Source organism: Moschus berezovskii, chromosome 22 (assembly GCF_049115385.1).
Source record: "Moschus berezovskii isolate FMDL1 chromosome 22, NW_MosBer_1.0, whole genome shotgun sequence".
Lineage (NCBI taxonomy): Eukaryota > Metazoa > Chordata > Mammalia > Artiodactyla > Moschidae > Moschus > Moschus berezovskii.
In genome coordinates, this window is record NC_142481.1 from 6782031 (window position 1) to 6800286 (window position 18256).

At 49.2% G+C, this 18256-nt stretch overlaps 1 protein-coding gene across 2 annotated transcripts; it reads left to right on the forward strand.

Moving 5' to 3' along the window:
* The first annotated feature begins 1432 nt into the window (after positions 1-1432).
* Positions 1433-10136, forward strand: CEACAM18 (CEA cell adhesion molecule 18). 2 transcript variants are annotated; one of them, XM_055411464.2, is made up of 7 exons: positions 1433-1484; positions 2670-3026; positions 4223-4492; positions 6131-6406; positions 7861-7996; positions 9128-9182; positions 9522-10136. In XM_055411464.2, exons 1-6 carry the CDS (start codon positions 1433-1435, stop codon positions 9144-9146), a joined length of 1110 nt encoding a protein of 369 aa, XP_055267439.1. In that variant the 3' UTR covers positions 9147-9182; positions 9522-10136. The 2 variants fall into 2 exon arrangements, with proteins under 2 accessions (XP_055267439.1, XP_055267438.1); XM_055411463.2 differs by having other exon boundaries at positions 9525-10136.
* Positions 10137-18256: the final 8120 nt, after the last annotated feature.

Consider the following 18256-nt stretch of genomic DNA (forward strand, 5'->3'; position numbering starts at 1 on the left):
TTATGAGAAAGAGAGGTCCCGGTTCAGCCCATTAGCAAACATAGAGCTAAAAGCTACCTGGTTGGAATCAACCAGGAAGATCAGAATATCCTTTAAAATAAGCTGAAGCTGACTGTGATAGTCATAAATGTAAGGCAAGTGCAGAGACAAAGGGACCAAGTCGGGCAGCCAGGTAAGAAAAGGGAAGTTTATTAGAGGGAGAAATTCTCTGAAGGGATGGTCACATAGCCGGAGGTCTGGAATCTGGTGGTCTCACAGTTTGAAGACGATAGGCGCCAGTGAGCTAATGGGATGACATTTGGGCAATTTGGTCAGTCTGACGGATCACTGTGGTTTATTCTTTGTTTGGGAGGTTGACATAACGAGCCATCTTATCAGTGAGACCCCATGTGGGCCCTATCAATAAACAGGTTCATCAGATTTTTGCATGCAAGCCTGAATTTTGTCCAATCAACAGGCTTTGGAAAAACCCTAGGAATCACATGAAGTGGCCCAGTGATTGCCCAAGCCTGACCACATATTAAATTGGCAGGCTGGCCTCCTCATAGTAATCCTAGAGACTTTTCAGCCTTTTCCCAATTAGTGGCTTTCACCCAATGGTGGAGTCAACGACAAGCCTTCACTTATAAGCATATGAACTAACTGATGAGTTGGCAGAACCAGGGTGATAAGTTAGGCTGACTCTATTAAAGGGTGTCCACTTCAAGCAAAACACAGAGCATCTAAGTTTTATTCAGGGTCTTCCTGAGGACTGTAGCCTGGGTGACAGCTCAGAGGAACTGCTCCAAAGAGGAAGGGGAGGAGCCAGTGTGTTTTTGCATTTGGGGGCTGGGGAAAATGTGTCATCAAGCACACATCTTGGTAACTGATCACTGCTCATCACAAAGAACAGATATGCCAAGTTAATGATTTTAGTGCTTTTTTGAGTATGACTGATGCTGAAGTCTGGGATCATTGAAATTCTTCCTGAGCTATGCATCTTGGGCCCTGATTATCCAAAGCACAGAGTACCTCATCCTGAACTCCTCTCAGGGTGCACTGTCCGTGGGAGACTGCAGCAGGTAGTGACTGAACCCTTGTACAATTAGGTGATGAGTGATGCTGTTTGTTCTCTTTTTGATCACAGGTGGTCCAATTCTGTTTTAAGAAAATTAGGTTGAGATATCAAAAATTCCACATAATGGTCATTGATATTCTAAATTGCCAGTGTCCAAGGTACTTCCTTGTGGGTATCAAGTCCTAAAGATAATCACCCACTCAGAAGAGTGTCTCTTCCCCAGCCCCTCCCACCATGTGGCTCAGAGTCCATCTCCGAGCAGGAAGGGGGTGGAGACCACAGTTCAGGGCCTGAGATGACGCAGGTCTATTAAAGGGGACAGGAAGCGGCCAGGTCCCTGGAGAGATCCCTCTAGCAGGAGGACCGGAGTGACTCATGGACCTTTCCAGACCCAGGTGCAGACTCTGGAGAAAACTAGCCCTTGTGGGTAAGAGAGTTGGGCTACCATGATGGGGGAGGACAGGGGGAGAAGGAAGTGACCCAGGAGAACTTTCATGAACTCACACACTTGGGCACGGCTTGCCCAAGACAAACACACACACACACACACACAGCATTCATCTCTACCCGCCACAAAGCATGATGAAATTAAATACCAGTGCACAAATCCCAGCAATCACTTCCTCTGGGTTCACCTCCTCTGCCCTGATCCCCCCCACCACCTCTCTGGCAGGACCCTTCCCAATCCCTCACTTTCCCCCAAAACACTCTGCTTCCTCCTCATCCTGACCACTCTCACGTTTCCCTAGTGGCCACGTACACTGTCCTTCAAAACCTCTAGGGTCCACACCTGGAGCTCTAGGGGAGGGGGTCTTCGCTATCTTTGCCTCCTCCATGGAGGAGATTCCCAGAGCAGCAGACGCCTGCCAAGATAAAAGATACACACCCACACTGGGGTCTGTGCCACTGAAGCTACACGGTAAATCAAAGACAGTGTAAATCCTCTTGGGTGAGTTAAATCCACCCAGGTAACCATTCTGAGCCCTCCTGCTGGGTTCCACCCTGACCTCCGGGATCTGGGGACACAGAAGTGAGTCAACAAAGAAGATGGACATGGGGAGGACAGAGCTAGGGTGCCAGGGATCTAGAAATGGGAAGCGCATGTGCAGAAACCCAAGCCAGAAGAAAGGGAAGTGGGTCAAGAGAGATGTGTGTGCACGACTGGGACACGCAGCCTGGATGCTGCGTCTTCTGATGAGTGAGTGGAATGGATGAAGGTGGTGAGCAGGGTAGACGTGACTCACCCAGAGCCTGCGTTGGGTCCTGGAGGCCAGTTCGCTAAGAGTGTGAGGGCACTGGGGAGCCGTGGAAGATACGTGAGCAGAGGGAGAGCAGGGTCACCTGTGGGGCTTCGTAAGGATCCACAAAACTGACCTGTGAGGATGCGCTGGAGGCTGAGTATCCAGGGAGGAGGCCAGCCTGGAACAGGACGATAAAAGAACGGACCAGGGCAGGGGCTGAGGGGATGGAGAGCCGGGGAACAGACGGCCAAGCCCTGCAGGAGCTAGAAGCCTTGGACCCACTTTCCAAGGTCTCTGTGGATCACGATCTGCGGTGTCACCCTGTGTGCATATACGTATGTGTGAGTGTTTTTTCCGTTTGTCTTCCTCAGCCAGTCTGCTGGCCTGCGGGATCCGCCAGGCCTCCAGCCAAATCTACATCGCCCCGGATTCACTCATCGGAGTGGAAAGATATTCAAGCTCACTGGCCATCGAGAATGTCCCTGAAGATGTTCAGGAATACAGCTGGCATCGGGGTGCAAATGACACTGAGGAAAATCTGATTATCAGCTACAACGCCACATCTCATTCCAGGCGGGATGGGCCCATGTACAGCGGCCGGGAAAGTGTATCCATTAGAGGTACCCTGAGGATCAGGAGGTCACAGTTAAATGACACGGGGAACTACACAGTGAGGGTTGACACCATCAGTGACACCCAGAAAGCCACTGGCTGGCTCGAGATTCTAGGTGAGTTGGCAGCTGCCCCACCACCCAACTGCAGCTGAGTTGGACTGGAGGTTTAGGGAGTGATGTCCCTGAAAGCTCACACTGTCCTGTCTCCACCCACCTCCAGACGACACTGGGAGCCTTGGTGGATGGTAGCCCAGCTTCTCCCCAGAAATTGGACCCTCACTACTTTCAAGGGCTCCAGGTTCCCTCTCAGTGTATTACTTATCTCCTGCTGTGTGACAAGTGGGACAAATAGCCTCAAACTTAGTAGCTTAAAAGAACACCCACTTCTGTGAGTCAGAATTTCTGATGTGGCTCAGCCATTTCCAGCGCTGAGACTCACAGAGTGTTGGCCAGGGTGGTGTTCTCATGTGTGACTCTATCTACGGGATTTCACATCCTGGCTATTTGCCTTTTCAAGGCCAACAAAAATCTCTCTATCTGGAGAGGAGTCTAATACCACAAAGCTAGTGATGGGATTGACAGACAGCCCATCACCTTAGCCATAGTCAATAGGCTACAACAAAGTCAGGAGCTCCACTCACATTGAGGGGATGGGGTTACAGAGGGGTTATACCATGGAGTGGAGATCATGGGGCCATCTTGGAATTCTTTCTACTCCAGTGAGCTCTTTGTGCCCCACAGGGCTAGGGCAGGACAGTGTGGATTTTGAAGGCTGGAAGGATTTAGTTCACCTCTGACTCTTTATATACCATGTCACCTTTTGAGCCTCAGTTTTCTCATCTGTAAAATGGCAGTATTATCCATCGCTGTGATCTGCCTTAAGGTTAGAGGAAGAAATTTGTAGAGAATTGGAACAGTTAATGGGAGGAATTGTTATGGAGAGGAAACACCATCTCTCACTTTGAGTTCTATCTGCACTTCCTTTGATGGGGGTGTCCTGGTTTGGGGGTTCAGAAGCAACCATCAGACCGCTGGACAATAGTAAGAACTCACAGTTATTGTAATGGAGCCATAGAGATGGTCCAGAGTATTGGAAGACAGGTCAGTAGAGAACCCCCTTCTCGACTGCCTCGTCCTCATCCCTGCTTCTCTGCCCCTCAGCCCTAGGGATGCTCTCTTGCCAGGATCCTAGACCCCATCTTATAATTCTGGGCTTCTCCCCCAACATACCCTGAAACCCCCATTGGAGAGTAGCAGAGCATGGGGGAGACAGATCCAACCCCTAACCTTCTCCTCCCTGCTTCACCCAGAGTTGGAAATCCCGCAAATCTCAGTCAACACCACCTCCGTCGTAGATGGCGAGGATGCGGTGGCTGCCACTTGCTACACCAATGACAGCCACATCCAGTGGTATGTGAATTATGCAGCGGTGTCCAGCAATTACCGGATGACCCTCTCCCCGGACAACAAGACCCTCGTCATCCGAATGTTCGGCCGCTTCGACTCGCCGCTTCAGTGCGGGGTAGAAATTCTCCCAGAGCTCATCCAGAAAAGTGACCTCGTCTACGTGACAGTGGCCTGTGAGTGTTCTGGGGTCGTGAGAGTGAAGCCGAGGATGGGGCTCAGGGTTTTCCCACGGCAGAGCAACAAGACCAGCAGAACTGGAGGGAGCGGCATGAGCCGCCTTGCAGACAGCTGCCCTGGGTTCCAATCCCAGGTTTGACTATTTAACCCTTGGGCCTCAGAACCCTGGTCTCCACTCGGTTTAAAATGGGGGCCCTAATCCCTACCTCTCAGATTAGAAATAGTGTGGATTTGTGACACCTGCCTCTTGTGTCATGAGGGGACTGCTTACAACCAATTGTTTCAAACATCACTTTATTGATTTGTTTCTGGCTGTGCTGGGCCTTCACCGCTTGGTGCAGGCTTCTCTGCAGTTGCATCGAGCTGGGGTTGCTATTTGCTCTGGTAGCTCCTCCTGTTGCTGAGCACGAGCTCTAGGGTGGGTGGGCATCAGTGGTTGCAGCTCCCGGGCTCTAGAACGCAGGCTCAATAGTTGTGGGCTTGGGCTTGTGAAATCCTCCCTGATCGGGGATGGACCCCACATCTCCTGCATTGCCAGGTGGATTCTTTACCACTGAGCCACCAGAGAAGCCCCTACAACCGTTTCTTAAAACGACATTTCATTTCTTAATTTTTCAAAACCCAACTGTTCACGAGTCTTCAAATTCAGCTCATTTGAATAAAACTGATCATTTTATTCAGTTCTAAATTTAGTAAAATCGTGTTCACTTTTGCTGTTACTGGGATGGGATTGATTATACTCCCCTAAGGAGTCTGCTTTTCAAACTAAATTATGCATTTTATAGATGCTCTGTTAAAGTCTTCTGCTGCCCATCAGCACAAGTTGGTATCCCACTAAGACCTGCTCAGATTCTCAAACAAGTCTTGTAAATCCAAGACACTGAACTTAGAAAGGCAGTGAAACTCAGATTCTTTGAAACATTCCAGGACTGTTCACACTGATTCAACTCTTTCATCTCTTTCAACTGGGAAACACACTAAGTCTAGCATCGTTATCACGTTTAAATCTGGAACCACTCTTGCAGTGTCTCAGATTTCCTAATCCGAGAGCTGTGGACAAAGGGCTCATCATTTCTGACCTTCCCACACTGCTCACTGGCCAGAGGTTCAGAACCAAAGCCAAAGACAGAGGGGCTGCAAGTGTTCAGGGAAATTCCTCCCACGTCATTAGGATACTTGCCTGGTCCTTTCGTAGGTCAACAGGGGACTCGTGAATCCCTAAACCTTTCCTCTCAGCCTCGTTATCCTTAAGCATGAAATGGATCAAGAGTGGCTGTGGTCACATGAGTTGTGTGGGAATTCAGTGAGTGTGTGTGAATGTGTGACATGTTTAAAACAGTGTCCAGAGTGCAGTAGGTGTGAAGCCTGCTTCTACTTTTACTTTTCTATTTTATTACGAAGTGAAGGGCAGCCAGGGAGCTGGGCTGTAGTACCTCTTGGCAACAGAAGATGCTACGGTTACTGTCATTGTCATTGACTCAACTGCCCTGGCTGGGATGGGTCTCTGAGTCTGCTTGGGGTACAGAGTGGGGGCATCTTGGGGCTGGGGGAGGACTTCGTGTGGACTGAGGGAAGGATTCGGGACCCCCATGTGTCAGAAGCATGGTTCCAGGGGTCCTTCCCTGTCTCTGCAGATGGGCCCTACAGTCTACTGCTCAGGAGCAGTCCCACTGACTTCAGTGGCGTCCTGTCTGCTGAGATCGGCTCCCAGGTGGAGATGGAGTGCATCTCCTATTCCAGACCAGAATCTAAGTACCGCTGGATCCACAACGGCTCCCTCCTGAGCTTCTCAGAGAAGAACATCACCCTCCCGAGTCTGACCTGGGACCAGATGGGCAGATACAGGTGCATCGCGGAGAACTCCGCCACCCAGCTGACCTTGTATGATGAAGTCCACGTCCAGGCACCTTGTGAGTGCAGGAGAGGCCCGTCGCTCTCTCCAAATCTCCCCACTTCTATGCCTCTGCCTGGGGGATGCCTGTCGTCAGAAATGTCCTCTTCCGTGTGTTGCCATGCTCACAATAGTCAGATGAAGTCCCCCCAACCTCCCAAGTCCAAGTCCAAACTGCCTCCTTTATGAAGCCCCCAGAGTCCTCAGGTCAGAGTTGGAGCGAATTCCAGGGATGCAGGATCAGCCAAGACTGATGGAGCATTTACACTAGCAGCCACCATTCTAACCTGGGTGATTCTAACCTGGGTGACCCTCCAGTCTCCCTATAGCGTAAGTGACCATTATTAGCATCACCTCCACTCTACGGGTGAGCAAATGGAGCCACAGAGAGTTTGGGTGCTTTGTTCAAGGCTCCAGTTCTTATGGGCAGAGGACGCAGGATTCAAACCCTGGCCGACTGACCTCACAGCCTCTACCCTCCACGGATCCACGGGGCTGCTCTGAGATGAGGGAGAGGAAACACACCAGGGGAGGTGGTGCAGGGGAGGTGGGGAGCTGCCCATGGTGTGGCCTCTGGAGCAGGTTAGGAAGGAGTCTGCACGTGGGGGAGGCACCTATTCAGGGACCCCACGTCTGATCTTCTACACTACGGAGAGAGATGGACAGGCTTGGGAGAGAGCAGGCATGCAGGGCTGTGAAGAGCAGGAGCTCTGGAGCCCGGTGACCTGAGATCAAATCCCAGCTCTGCCGCTGCCCCTCTGCATGAACAGCGGGAGCAGCGTCACGTCTCTGAGCCCCAGTTTCCCCCTCTGCAGTTTGGTAGTGAGGGTTCTAGTTGATGGGGTTGCTGCACGAGGGAAATCAGACAGGGCACTAGAAGCCGTCAGCCTGGCTCAGAATGACGTGAGTGGACACTGACTGGGGGCTGGAGACATTTATTTCAGTCACTCCGCACTCTCTACTAAGCTTCAAACAATACAATTTTTGTGTATGAATGATGCCTCATTTCATGCCATTCGACACCCACTTGACTATGAAACTTCAGGAGGACAGAGGCTGGCAAGCACTTTGACCATCATTTGTCCCCAGTTTTTAACACGGTGCCTGGCACACAGTTGGAGCTCAGTGAATGAATCCCTGTGGAACAAGTTCATGGCCCTGTGTATCCAGCGCACCCTGCCCTGCCGCCCTCTCTCCCCTTACTTGGGTTCATGCTTTTCCAGAGCACTTCTTGCTACCTGTGATGAAGTGGGAGGTTTCTTTGCTTAATTGCTGACCTGCCCCACTTCCCAGCTAGAAAGTCTGCTCCATCAAGTCAAGAAGTTTCTTTTGTTCACTGCTGAGCCCCCAGCACCCAGAACGGTGCTTCACACACAGCAGAAGGTGCTGAGAAATCGTCAAAGAGCAAATGTGTGAGCGTGCGAAGGGATGAGCGAATGATGCTCTTGACCTTCATGCATCTTCTCCTCCTAGGGCGCCGGCCCGTTGTCAGCAGAAGTTTCACTATCTCAGGATCCTTGTTGGTGTTTCTCATCATATTCACAGTTCTGGGCTTCACCCACTTCCTTATGGTCCTGATCCGTGCCCTGTTCAGACATTACTCTACCAGGTAGGTACCTATTGCATTGGGCCCAGGGTGGGACACTGGCCAGGGACTCGAACTCAAGGGACAGCACATCCTTGAGAGGGGAGGCAGAGCCAGAATGAAGAAAGGACCAGCCAGGAACTGAGCATTCAGGGATCATCTGGGCAAACAAATAAATAACAAGGACATGAGGCTCCATCTGCTCACCTGTAAAGTGGAGGTGATGATAGGACTGATGCTGAAGCTGAAACTCCAATACTTTGGTCACCTGAGGCGAAGAACCGACTCATTGGAAAAGACACTGATGCTGGGGAAGATTGAGGGCAGGAGGAGAAGGGGGAGACAGAGGATGAGGTGGTTGCATAACATCACCAACTGGATGGACATGAGTTTGAGTAAACTCCAGGATATAGTGAAGGACAGGGGGGCCTGGCGTGCTGCAGTCCATGGGGTCACAAAGAGTCAGACACCACGTAGCGACTAAACAGCAACAATAACAGCAAAGTGGAGGTGATGCTGATAACAATCACTTACTCTGTTCAGAGGCTGGTAGTGGCACCCAGGTTACGTGGTGGCTGCTGGCATGGAGGAAGTGCTCAGAGAATGTTGGCTCTCCTTATCTCCCTGGAATTTACCCCAACTCTGATCTTAGGACTCTAGGGACTTCATAAAAGGAGGTAGTTTAGACTTGAAGTTGTGTAAAGTTTAGGAAGTTGTGTGACTTTGGGCAAGTGACTGCCCAGGAACCTCTGCAAACTCCTGTTCTTTCAGCCACAAAATATATCTTATGTATTTGTTTGGTGAGTTCAGGACAATTTCTATAAATGATCTACCATAGTGCCTGGCACAAAACAGGTGTGAAATTCATCATCATCAATAATCAAGCCAGGTAATACCTATACCTTTTCCAGGAACACTCAGTCTGTTTTCCCTCTCCCCCGCCCCACAGCATTGCTCTCTAGCGACCTTAAGACCTCAGAAATATTAAACTGTGCAAATGTTGGAGACACTCATTGTAAGGGGTAAGCCCCCAGATTCATTCTCTCTCTTAGGAGTACGGGGGCTTGGAAAGAAGAAGCTGACCCCTCATCTTCCCAGGACTCACAGTTTCCGATGGATCCCAGATCTGACTTCTTCCCTAATTTCTCTCCATAGGGCAAATCGTTCTATATGACTGTCCGCCTCAGACCTAGAGGATAAAACCGGACAGGTAAGGAGGTGAGGCGGGAGTGAGAGTCCCCATAGGGACGGGCTAGGCTGGAAGGGGCTCAGGGACTGACTGGAAGGGACAGTCAGACAAGGGACTTGGGCCAGTCACGCTGGGACTGAAGGTGGAGGCTCCCGGAGAATGGCTACAGTCTGCTCCTAGGACCCGGGGGTGGGAGGGTGGGGAACCCCAGGAGCGCATGGCTACGGACCACTCCATCTGCCAATCTGAACCAGCCAATGGGATACAGATTGGGGCGGGGCATGCGCGGAGCTCGGGGTTCTAATTCCCACGCCTCTTCCCCACAAGTAAATTGGATTCCAACTTCTCTACTTCGTTAAGCAGACCCTGTGGGACCATCAGAGAGGCTCCAAAGATGCCCCATCTCAGCATCACCAGTGGCAGAGAGACGGAACCACAGCGCATGTCAGGTGAATGTCATGGTTAGAAACTTCGCTGGGCAACGAAACTCACTGGTGTGCGAAATGTTCACAACTTGATGCTGCTCTGGAAACGCACAATACAGACCTGCATCTGATAGGACCCTGTTGTGAAAAATATAGATTAGTTCATTGATATAGGTACAATATTATAGTATGTGTACACACACACATATTTGCTATATATATCCAGTGAGATGGTTGGATGGCATCGTGGGCTCAATGGACATGAATTTGCACAAACTCATGAGATAGTGAAAGATAGGGGAGCCTGGCATGCTGCAGCCCATGGCGCAAAGATTGGGACATGACTTATCAAGTGAACGACAATGACAATATCCACATATAGATCTACCATATGTATCTCCATATATATATAAATATCTGTGCACAAATTGCAGAAACTGCTAACTCTTAATGGTGCTATCTAAATTTCCCTTTTTGCACTTTACTGCATGCTCTGAAGTGTTTTATTTTTCCTTCTCAAAGTGTATACATTGTTTTCATATTTAGTATAAGAACCAATAAAATTAAAACAACATACAGTTTATTGAGACCTCGTCATGCCATTTCTGGAACTTCTTCTTGAGCTCTCTTCATGCATGTGTCCAAAAATATCTAAGTAAATTTGCTCATCCCCATAACAGAACAGAAAGAAGGGAGGGCGGGAGAAAGAAAAAGAGAGACTCTCTCCTGGCCAGAACTATGGGAGTGTGGAGGCCCAGGCAAGCCCCTGTGGTGGTCGCTGCTCTCAGGAAATAGCTGACTGCTTGAAGGTTCATGAAGCAGTTAGGGCCATTTCTGGACACAAGGCGGTCTCCTGGGCCCATTGCTTAAGACCTCTTCTTCCGTCTTGGGGCCCTCTAGCCTTCATCCCCTCATCTGTATCTGCCTGTCCCCGAGTCACTAGGTCATCCACTGCCGTTTCTTCAATAAAAATCAAAAGTCCTCATGGGAGGTTATTTCGTGCAAACACATGGCCAAGGGGTCTGCTGGCTGCCTGACCCAACAATAGCCCATGAGGAAGAGACCCTCAGAACCCTGGAGGGGCGTGAGTCCCAACGCTGCCCTGAGTAGCTGGGTGACCCCAAGGCAGCCGCCTAACCTCTCTGAGCCTGGTTCTTCGTCTCCATAACCTGAGTGACACTTTGCATTCCTCAGGATCCTTTAGCTCACCTGGCACAGAGCCTCACACCAGCCAGGTGCTTGGCAAAGATCCCAGGAAGCCATACGTGTGTCTGATCGTTTTTTAGAAGAAAGCTACTGTCAGACTCCACCGCCCAGCTGGGACCCAGCAAGGGCACAGGCAACCTTGCACACCCCGATTCATTTCCCAGCCTGATTCAGAAGTGACAATGCCTCCAGGAACTTTGAATTAATCCCTGGTCTCAACTGGGGGTGTGGGGAAGTTATGAATTCTGCTGTTCAAACCCGGAAGGCATCCTGGGTGGGGCTGGACAGTGGCCAAGCCATGTCAGGTAAACAGGGACCTTCCTCTGGGAAGAGCGATGAGGTTTTTTTTTTTTTCATCATGAGCACAGGAAGGGAGAAGAAAAAGAGTGGGCCGGGCTTTCTGCCTGTCACTGCCTGGATCCACCCACCAACCGGGCTCGGGTCATTCCAGGATTGCAGCTGAGGGGCTCAGAAAAAGCTGAGAGGGTTGTTACAAACAGTGATTCAGGAGGAGGAAGAGGAGGAGGAGGCAACAGGGCTCCCAGTCCTTGTTAGGAAAGAATCGGGACTGTGAGCTTCCGTGAGAAATTCTTCTCAAGATTTGAGACTGTCTGCCCCGTCCCAGACTCCCAGCTCCCTCCCCCGTGGAGTCGGATTGGAAAGAAGTGCCTGCTATTGCATCTTGGTGCCACGTCTATATGTTCTCCCTACACACCCCACCCCCTTTTTGTGGCCTCTGTGCTCCATTATTTAACCACCATTGCTGTTATTTAGTCATTAAGTCGTGTCCAACACTTTTGCACCCCCGTGGACCACAGCCTGTCATACCTATGCATTAAGATGCATTAGATTCACAGATATTTCCAAAATCGCCTGATGCAAATAATAAAAAAATAAATACATCCCTCATAGGCTTCCCTCATAGCTCAATCAGTAAAGAATCCACCTGTGTGCAATGCCGGAGACCCTGGTTCGATTCCTGGGTTGGGAAGATCCAATGGAGAAGGAAAAGGCTACCCACTTCAGTGTTCTGGCCTGGAGAATTCCATGGACTATACAGTCCATGGGGTCGCAAAGAGTCGGACACAACTGAGCGGCTTTCACTTTCACGATACAGACTTCCCTGTAGCTCAAACGGTAAAGAATCTGCCTGCAAGGCAGAAGACCAGGATTTGTTCCCTGGGTTGGGAAGTTCCTCCGGAGAAGGGAATGGCAATCCATTCCAGTATTCTTGCCTGGAAAATTCCATGGACAGAGAAACCTGGTGAGCTACAGAGTCTGTGAGGTTGCAAAGAGTTGGATGCAACTGAGCAACTAACACACACAAACACATCCCAAGTTAACCATTGTGTATTCCCACTGACAGAGAGGGGCACGTGCTCTGTGTCTACACCCAAACCTATATGTCCATAAGAAAAAGTCAAATCACTCTATCGTACACTTGAAACTAAAATAATCATGTCAGTCAGCTGTGTGTGCTCAGGTTTCCAACTCTGCGCAGCCCCACAGACAGCAGTCCACCAGGCTTCTGTGTCCACAGAGTTTTCCAGGCAAGAATACTGGAGTGGGTTGGCATTTCCTTCTCCAGTGGATCACGTTTTGTCAGAACTCCTCACTATGACTCATCCATCTTGGGTGGCCCTGAGCTATGCCTCATAGCTTCATTGAGTTGTGCAAGCCCCTTCGCCAGGACAAGATGAAGGAGGAACTTCTGATACTACACATTAATTTTGCCTATTCCTGAGCTTCATATCAATGGAATTATAAGGTATGTATTCTTTTGCATCTGGTTTCTTTCATTCAACATGTATTCAAAATTCATTCTCATTACATGTGTTGTTCTTGTTGTTGAGGACTAGTATTCCATTGCATGGATATACTGTACTTTGGTTATCCATTCTCTTCTAGTATTTGGGTTATTTACACATTTTGGCCATTATAAATAATGCTGCTGTAAGCAGTCACATATAAGGGTTTGTGTGGATATTTGCTTTTATTCTTCCAGAGTAAATTTCTAGGAGTAGAATTGCTGGGTCATAGAATGGATGTATTATGCTTCAGTTCAGTTCAGTTCAGTCGCTCAGTCGTGTCCAACTCTTTGCGACCCCATGAATCACAGCACGCCAGGCCTCCCTGTCCATCACCAACACCTGGAGTTCACTCAAACTCATGTCCATCGAGCCGGTGATGCCATCCAGCCATCTCATTCTCTGTTGTCCCCTTTTCCTCCTGCCCCCAATCCCTCCCAGCATCAGAGTCTTTTCTAGTGAGTCAACTCTTCGCATGAGGTGGCCAAAGTATTGCAGTTTCAGCTTTAGCATCAGTCCTTCCAATGAACACACAGGACTGATCTCCTTTAGGATGGACTGGTTGGATCTCCTTGCAGTACAAGGGACTCTCAAGAGTCTTCTCCAACACCACAGTTCAAAAGCATCAATTCTTCGGTGATCAGCTTTCTTCACAGTCCAACTCTCACATCCATACATGACCACTGGAAAAACCATAGCCTTGACTAGACGAACCTTTGTTGGCAAAGTAATGTCTCTGCTTTTTAATAAGCTGTCTAGGTTGGTCATAACTTTCCTTCCAAGGAGTGTCTTTTAATTTCTTGGCTGCAGTCAGCATCCACAGTGATTTTGGAGCCCAAAAAATAAAGTCTGACACTGTTTCCACTGTTTCCCCATCTATTTCCCATGAACTGATGGGACCAGATGCCATGATCTTAGTTTTCTGAATGTTGAGCTTTAAGCCAGCTTTTTCACTCTCCTCTTTCACTTTCATCAAGAGTCTTTTTAGTTCCTCTTCACTTTCTGCCATACAAAACTGCCACATCATCTTCCAAAGCAGTTGTACTATTTACATTCACTCCCCCCAGAAATGTGTGGCTTCCCAGGTGGTGCAGTTGTCAAGAATCCACCTGCCAAGGCAGGAGACACATGTTCAGTCCCTGGTTTGGGAAGATCTTGGGAGTGGGAAATGGCAACCTACTCCAATATTCTTGCTTGGAAAATTCCACAGCCAGAGGAACCTTGTGGGCTACAGTCCATGGGGTCACAGAGAGTCTGACATGACAGTCTGAGCACACTCAGAAATGTACAAGAGTTCCAGTTCCTCCACATCCCCTCCAATATTTGGTATGCTTAGGTTTTAAAATTTTAGCCACTGTAACAGTTGTGATAGGACATCTATTGTGATTACAATTTTCATTTCTCTGGCATCTCCTGAGCACTTTTTCATGTGTCATTTGGATCTCTTCTCTTACAAAAATATATAAACAAGTCCTTTTTCCCAATTTAAAAATTAGGTTGTCATCAGTGTAAAAAGTAATATTCAACTGAGCAGATTTAAAAATCTAATTAGATATGTGCTTATTCATGAATCAGGCAACATCTCACTGAACAAGTAGAAAGATGTACAAAATGGAAGTCTTTTCTATCAGAAGGGTGCAGGGACCAGGAAAGAATGAATTACCTCATCTTTCCTTGGGAGATAGAGATCTATATGGAACATCATCTCTAGTGCTGACCAGAAAATTCCAAATTGACTGGTTAAAGGTCACATCCTTGGGAGGCTGAAATTGCAATTAGGTTAGGTAATAAGTGTTGTTTGCTGATATGGGGCTTAGCAGGTATGACTCCATTTGGGGCCCAACTTCTTTTTTGAAAACAATGGTTTATCAGCTAGCAAGAATTCTTTGTATATAAGTTCAACCTGTCTTTCAGGGATCTCTTGATAGATAGATAGATATGATTTTTTCCCACTTTATAGCTTCCCTTTTATATTCTTAATGCTGTCTTTGATGAACAGAAGTGTTTAATGAAGTCTAATTTATGTATTTTTACGCTTAGTATTTTGGATGTCCTTTAAGAATTCTTTGCACATCCATAGATATTCTTCTAAGTTTTCTTGCAAAGCATGGGTTCTAGGGTGCAGGGGCTTCGGTAGGTGTGGCTCGAGGGCTCTAGAGGCTCAGGAGTTGTGGTGCGTGGGTTTAGTTGCCCCACAGCACGTGGGATCTTAGTCTCCTGACCAAGAATCAAACCCATGTCCCCAGCATTGGCAGGAGGACTCTTAACCACTGAACCACCAGGGAAGTCTGAAATTACTTTAAATTGTATTATATTTAACCCACCATATCAAAAATATTTAAACATGGCATTGTTAACCAAAAAAAATTCACAATGTGAGAGTTGTGAGTTAAGCTTTCTTCAGGGCAAAATGAGGACTGTAGCCCCGGAGACAGCCTTTCTAGGTCTAAGAAACTGCTCCAAAGAGGTAGGGCAGAAGGTCAGTATATATGTGACTTAGGAACATGCAAGCAAGCACATTTTTTTTTTTTGCCACTTCATTTATTTTTTTAATTAATCACATATTTTTTTGAAGAAGGTTTCTGCTCGCCTTGTGAAGGTTACAGCTAGTCATGAGGAGCAGACGTCACCAGGAAGGAATTGAGTGCTTTTCTAGACATAAGGAGATGCAAGAATTGGGCTCATAAAATCATCTCCTGGAAATATCTAACTGAAGACCTGTCCTGCCGGTTTTTCCCACAGCACAGGTACCTCATTTCTGACCTCCACCCTGAACTCTTTTCAGGGGGTGACGAAGGTCAGCAGCTACAGCGGCTCAGGATTTGCTCTTTGTCGAGGTAGATGGCAAGTGCCAATTTGCAGGGGACAGAGTCAATATTAAAAAGTATGAATGAGACTCTCTTCAGAAATGGGGGTTGGGGTAAAGCAGAAGGGGGCCCCGAGGGAGGCAATGGACCAAAGCCTGAGGTTGTCTGGGGGTCACACCTCGAACCGCCCTTGTAATCCCTCCATCTTCCCCTCTCCTCACCAGCCCTAAGCCACACACCCCACACCCTTATTTCTTGGATGCTGGAGCCCGGACGCCCCGGGAACCTGACCTGCTCTGCGCCCTGGGCCTGTGAGGTGGGCATGCCCCCCACCTTCTCCTGGACGTCAGCTGCCCCCACCTCCCTGGGCCCCAGGACGCCCTCTCATCGGTGTTCACCCCATGGCACCAAGCTCCCCTATCAGGTGGCCTCGCCTGGAGCCGAAGTGAGCACAGCAAGGATCGTCCACCTCAACGTGCCCTGTGAGAGCTGGGCCAGGACACCCGGGTCCCTGACGGGGTCGGGAGGGCAGCCATTACCCGTAACCAGGGGTTACGGGCCTCGAACATTGGGTCCCAGAATTTGGCCTGGGAGGGGGTCAGGAGGATCCCTGCCCCATCCTTTCCCCATTTATGCAGCTCCTGAGGACACAGGGCCCAAGTCCACTGAGGCCTCACTACTGACATGGGTCTGCCATGTCTCTCTGTCACAGACTTTCCACTGAACTTGACCATGACCATTGGCCAAGAAAACGGCACAGGTAGGAAGGAGGCCTCTCCCAGGCTGTAGGAAAGGGCTGCTTCAGGCCCAGGGCCCTGTCTAATCCTGGCCCCACCTCAGTGATCCGAGACCCTCTTGTGGATGAACCCAGTAGCTCTTCCCCCTTCTCAGCCCCCGTGACCACTGTGCCGTCCAAGAAACAGAATGCTGCTGGCCCCTCAGGATCTCCTTCTTGTTTCTCCTCCTCACCGCACACCCACTTCCCTCAATAAGCCCCAGGGGGGAAAAAGGGGAAAGTGTTAGCTCAGCTGTGTCCAACTCTTTGCGACTTCATGGACTGTAGCCCACCAGGCTCCTCTGTCCATGGGATTCTCCAGGCGATAATACTGGAGTGGGTTGCCATACCCTTTTCCAGGGGTTCTTCCTGACCCAGGGTTCAAACCCACATCTCCCACATTGCAGGCAGATTCTTCACCTGATTTCTGAGCCACTAGGAAAGCCCCAATAAGCCCCTAGCCTCTGTAGCTTTATCATCTGAGCGTGCTGCCTTTGGTACTAAGCTTTGCACTTGTTTTTCTTAAGACTTGGTATAGAGAAAAAAAATCCATGTTTTTTTCCATTCAGCTTCATGCATCTGCCCATCTTATCACCCCCTCATGGAACCGTTACCCATAACCTGGGGTAGGTCAGTGTTGTGATCACTGAGAAGGGAAGGTTCAGGGGGTAAGCATACATGGGCATGCCCACGCTATCATCAGCTCTTGCATTTTCAGCTGATATCTCATCTTGCAGCCCCATCCCCTTCTTGGGCCCCCTCCTTCCTGACCGACTCATTGTCTCCTAGCAGGGGCAGTTATAGTATCTCGGTGCTCAGAAGGGCTGTTTCCCATGGTCCCTAATTTGCAAACAAAAACAGAAGAGACAGAGGGAAGTCATGGAGAATCTAATGGTGTGTGAAAGAGGAACTTTGGAACACAAGCCATCAGAGTTTAAGAGGACTTTTAACCCCACTTATTCAATTTGCTGAAGAAGACAGCGAGGTCCAGAGTGGGCAAGAGAAATGCACAGGAAGTCAGTTCATCAGTTGACGGCTTAGGGTTCATTGGGCTGAGTGATAGGAAGTGCATGTTAACATGAGAGGGAAGAATTGTCAACTCACTGATGCTAAAGCTGAAACTGCAATACTTTGGCCACCTCATGTGACGAGTTGACTCACTGGAGAAGACTCTGATGCTGGGAAAGGTTGGGGGCGGGAGGAGAAGGGGACGACAGAGAATGAGATGGCTGGATGGCATCACCGACTCTGTGGACATGAGTTTGAGTGAACTCCGGGAGTTGGTGGTGGACAGGGAGGCCTGGCGTGCTGTGATTCATGGGGTCGCGGAGAGTTGGACACAACTGAGCGACTGAACTGAACTGAACTGAACTGAACCATGAGGTGAGGGAAGAAATTTCATTCATTCATCAACCATCTACACTGTACCTTTAGGTTTTTAGTAAAGATTCAACCCTTGCCCTTGACAAAAGCAACATCTGGTTGGGAGACAGATCATCTGACAATTATGAGACAGGGAAAGTGCCTGTGGTGGGGAAACAAAGGCATGTGATGGGTGGGGCTCTTGCTTCTCTGGACTAAAAAGGGTGAGTTCTCAGAGAAGAATAGGCCAAGCAGACATAGTGGGGACTTTCAGGGTCTCACAAGTGATGTGAGTTCTGCAGATGACCCCGGACTCTCAGGTACCATGCTCCCAATCCCACTCACTCTCCCACTGTGCTGGGGATCCTCCACCGGCCACCGAGTTCTGAGTTCTGTCTGCGACCAATCCCACCTCTGCACCCCTTGAGTTCTCTGTCTGGTTTCTGGGGATCCCTAGGAAACAGCAATGCTGCTATCCGTGGTGCTGATTCGGAGTTGACTCCTGATTCAGAATGTCTGCAGCCTTGGGGAGGGGGAGGAGAGGTTGACCACAAAGAACAAGGACCCTCGGTCTGGATTCAGGAGGATCAACAACATGTCAGATGTGCCGGGAAGGGCCCAGGTCTACCTGGGAGGAGGGACTCCAGGGAAAAGAAGATCTCTATTCACCTTCCTTGACCTTCTGGCCGCCCTCAGGAATGTTCTGTGGAAA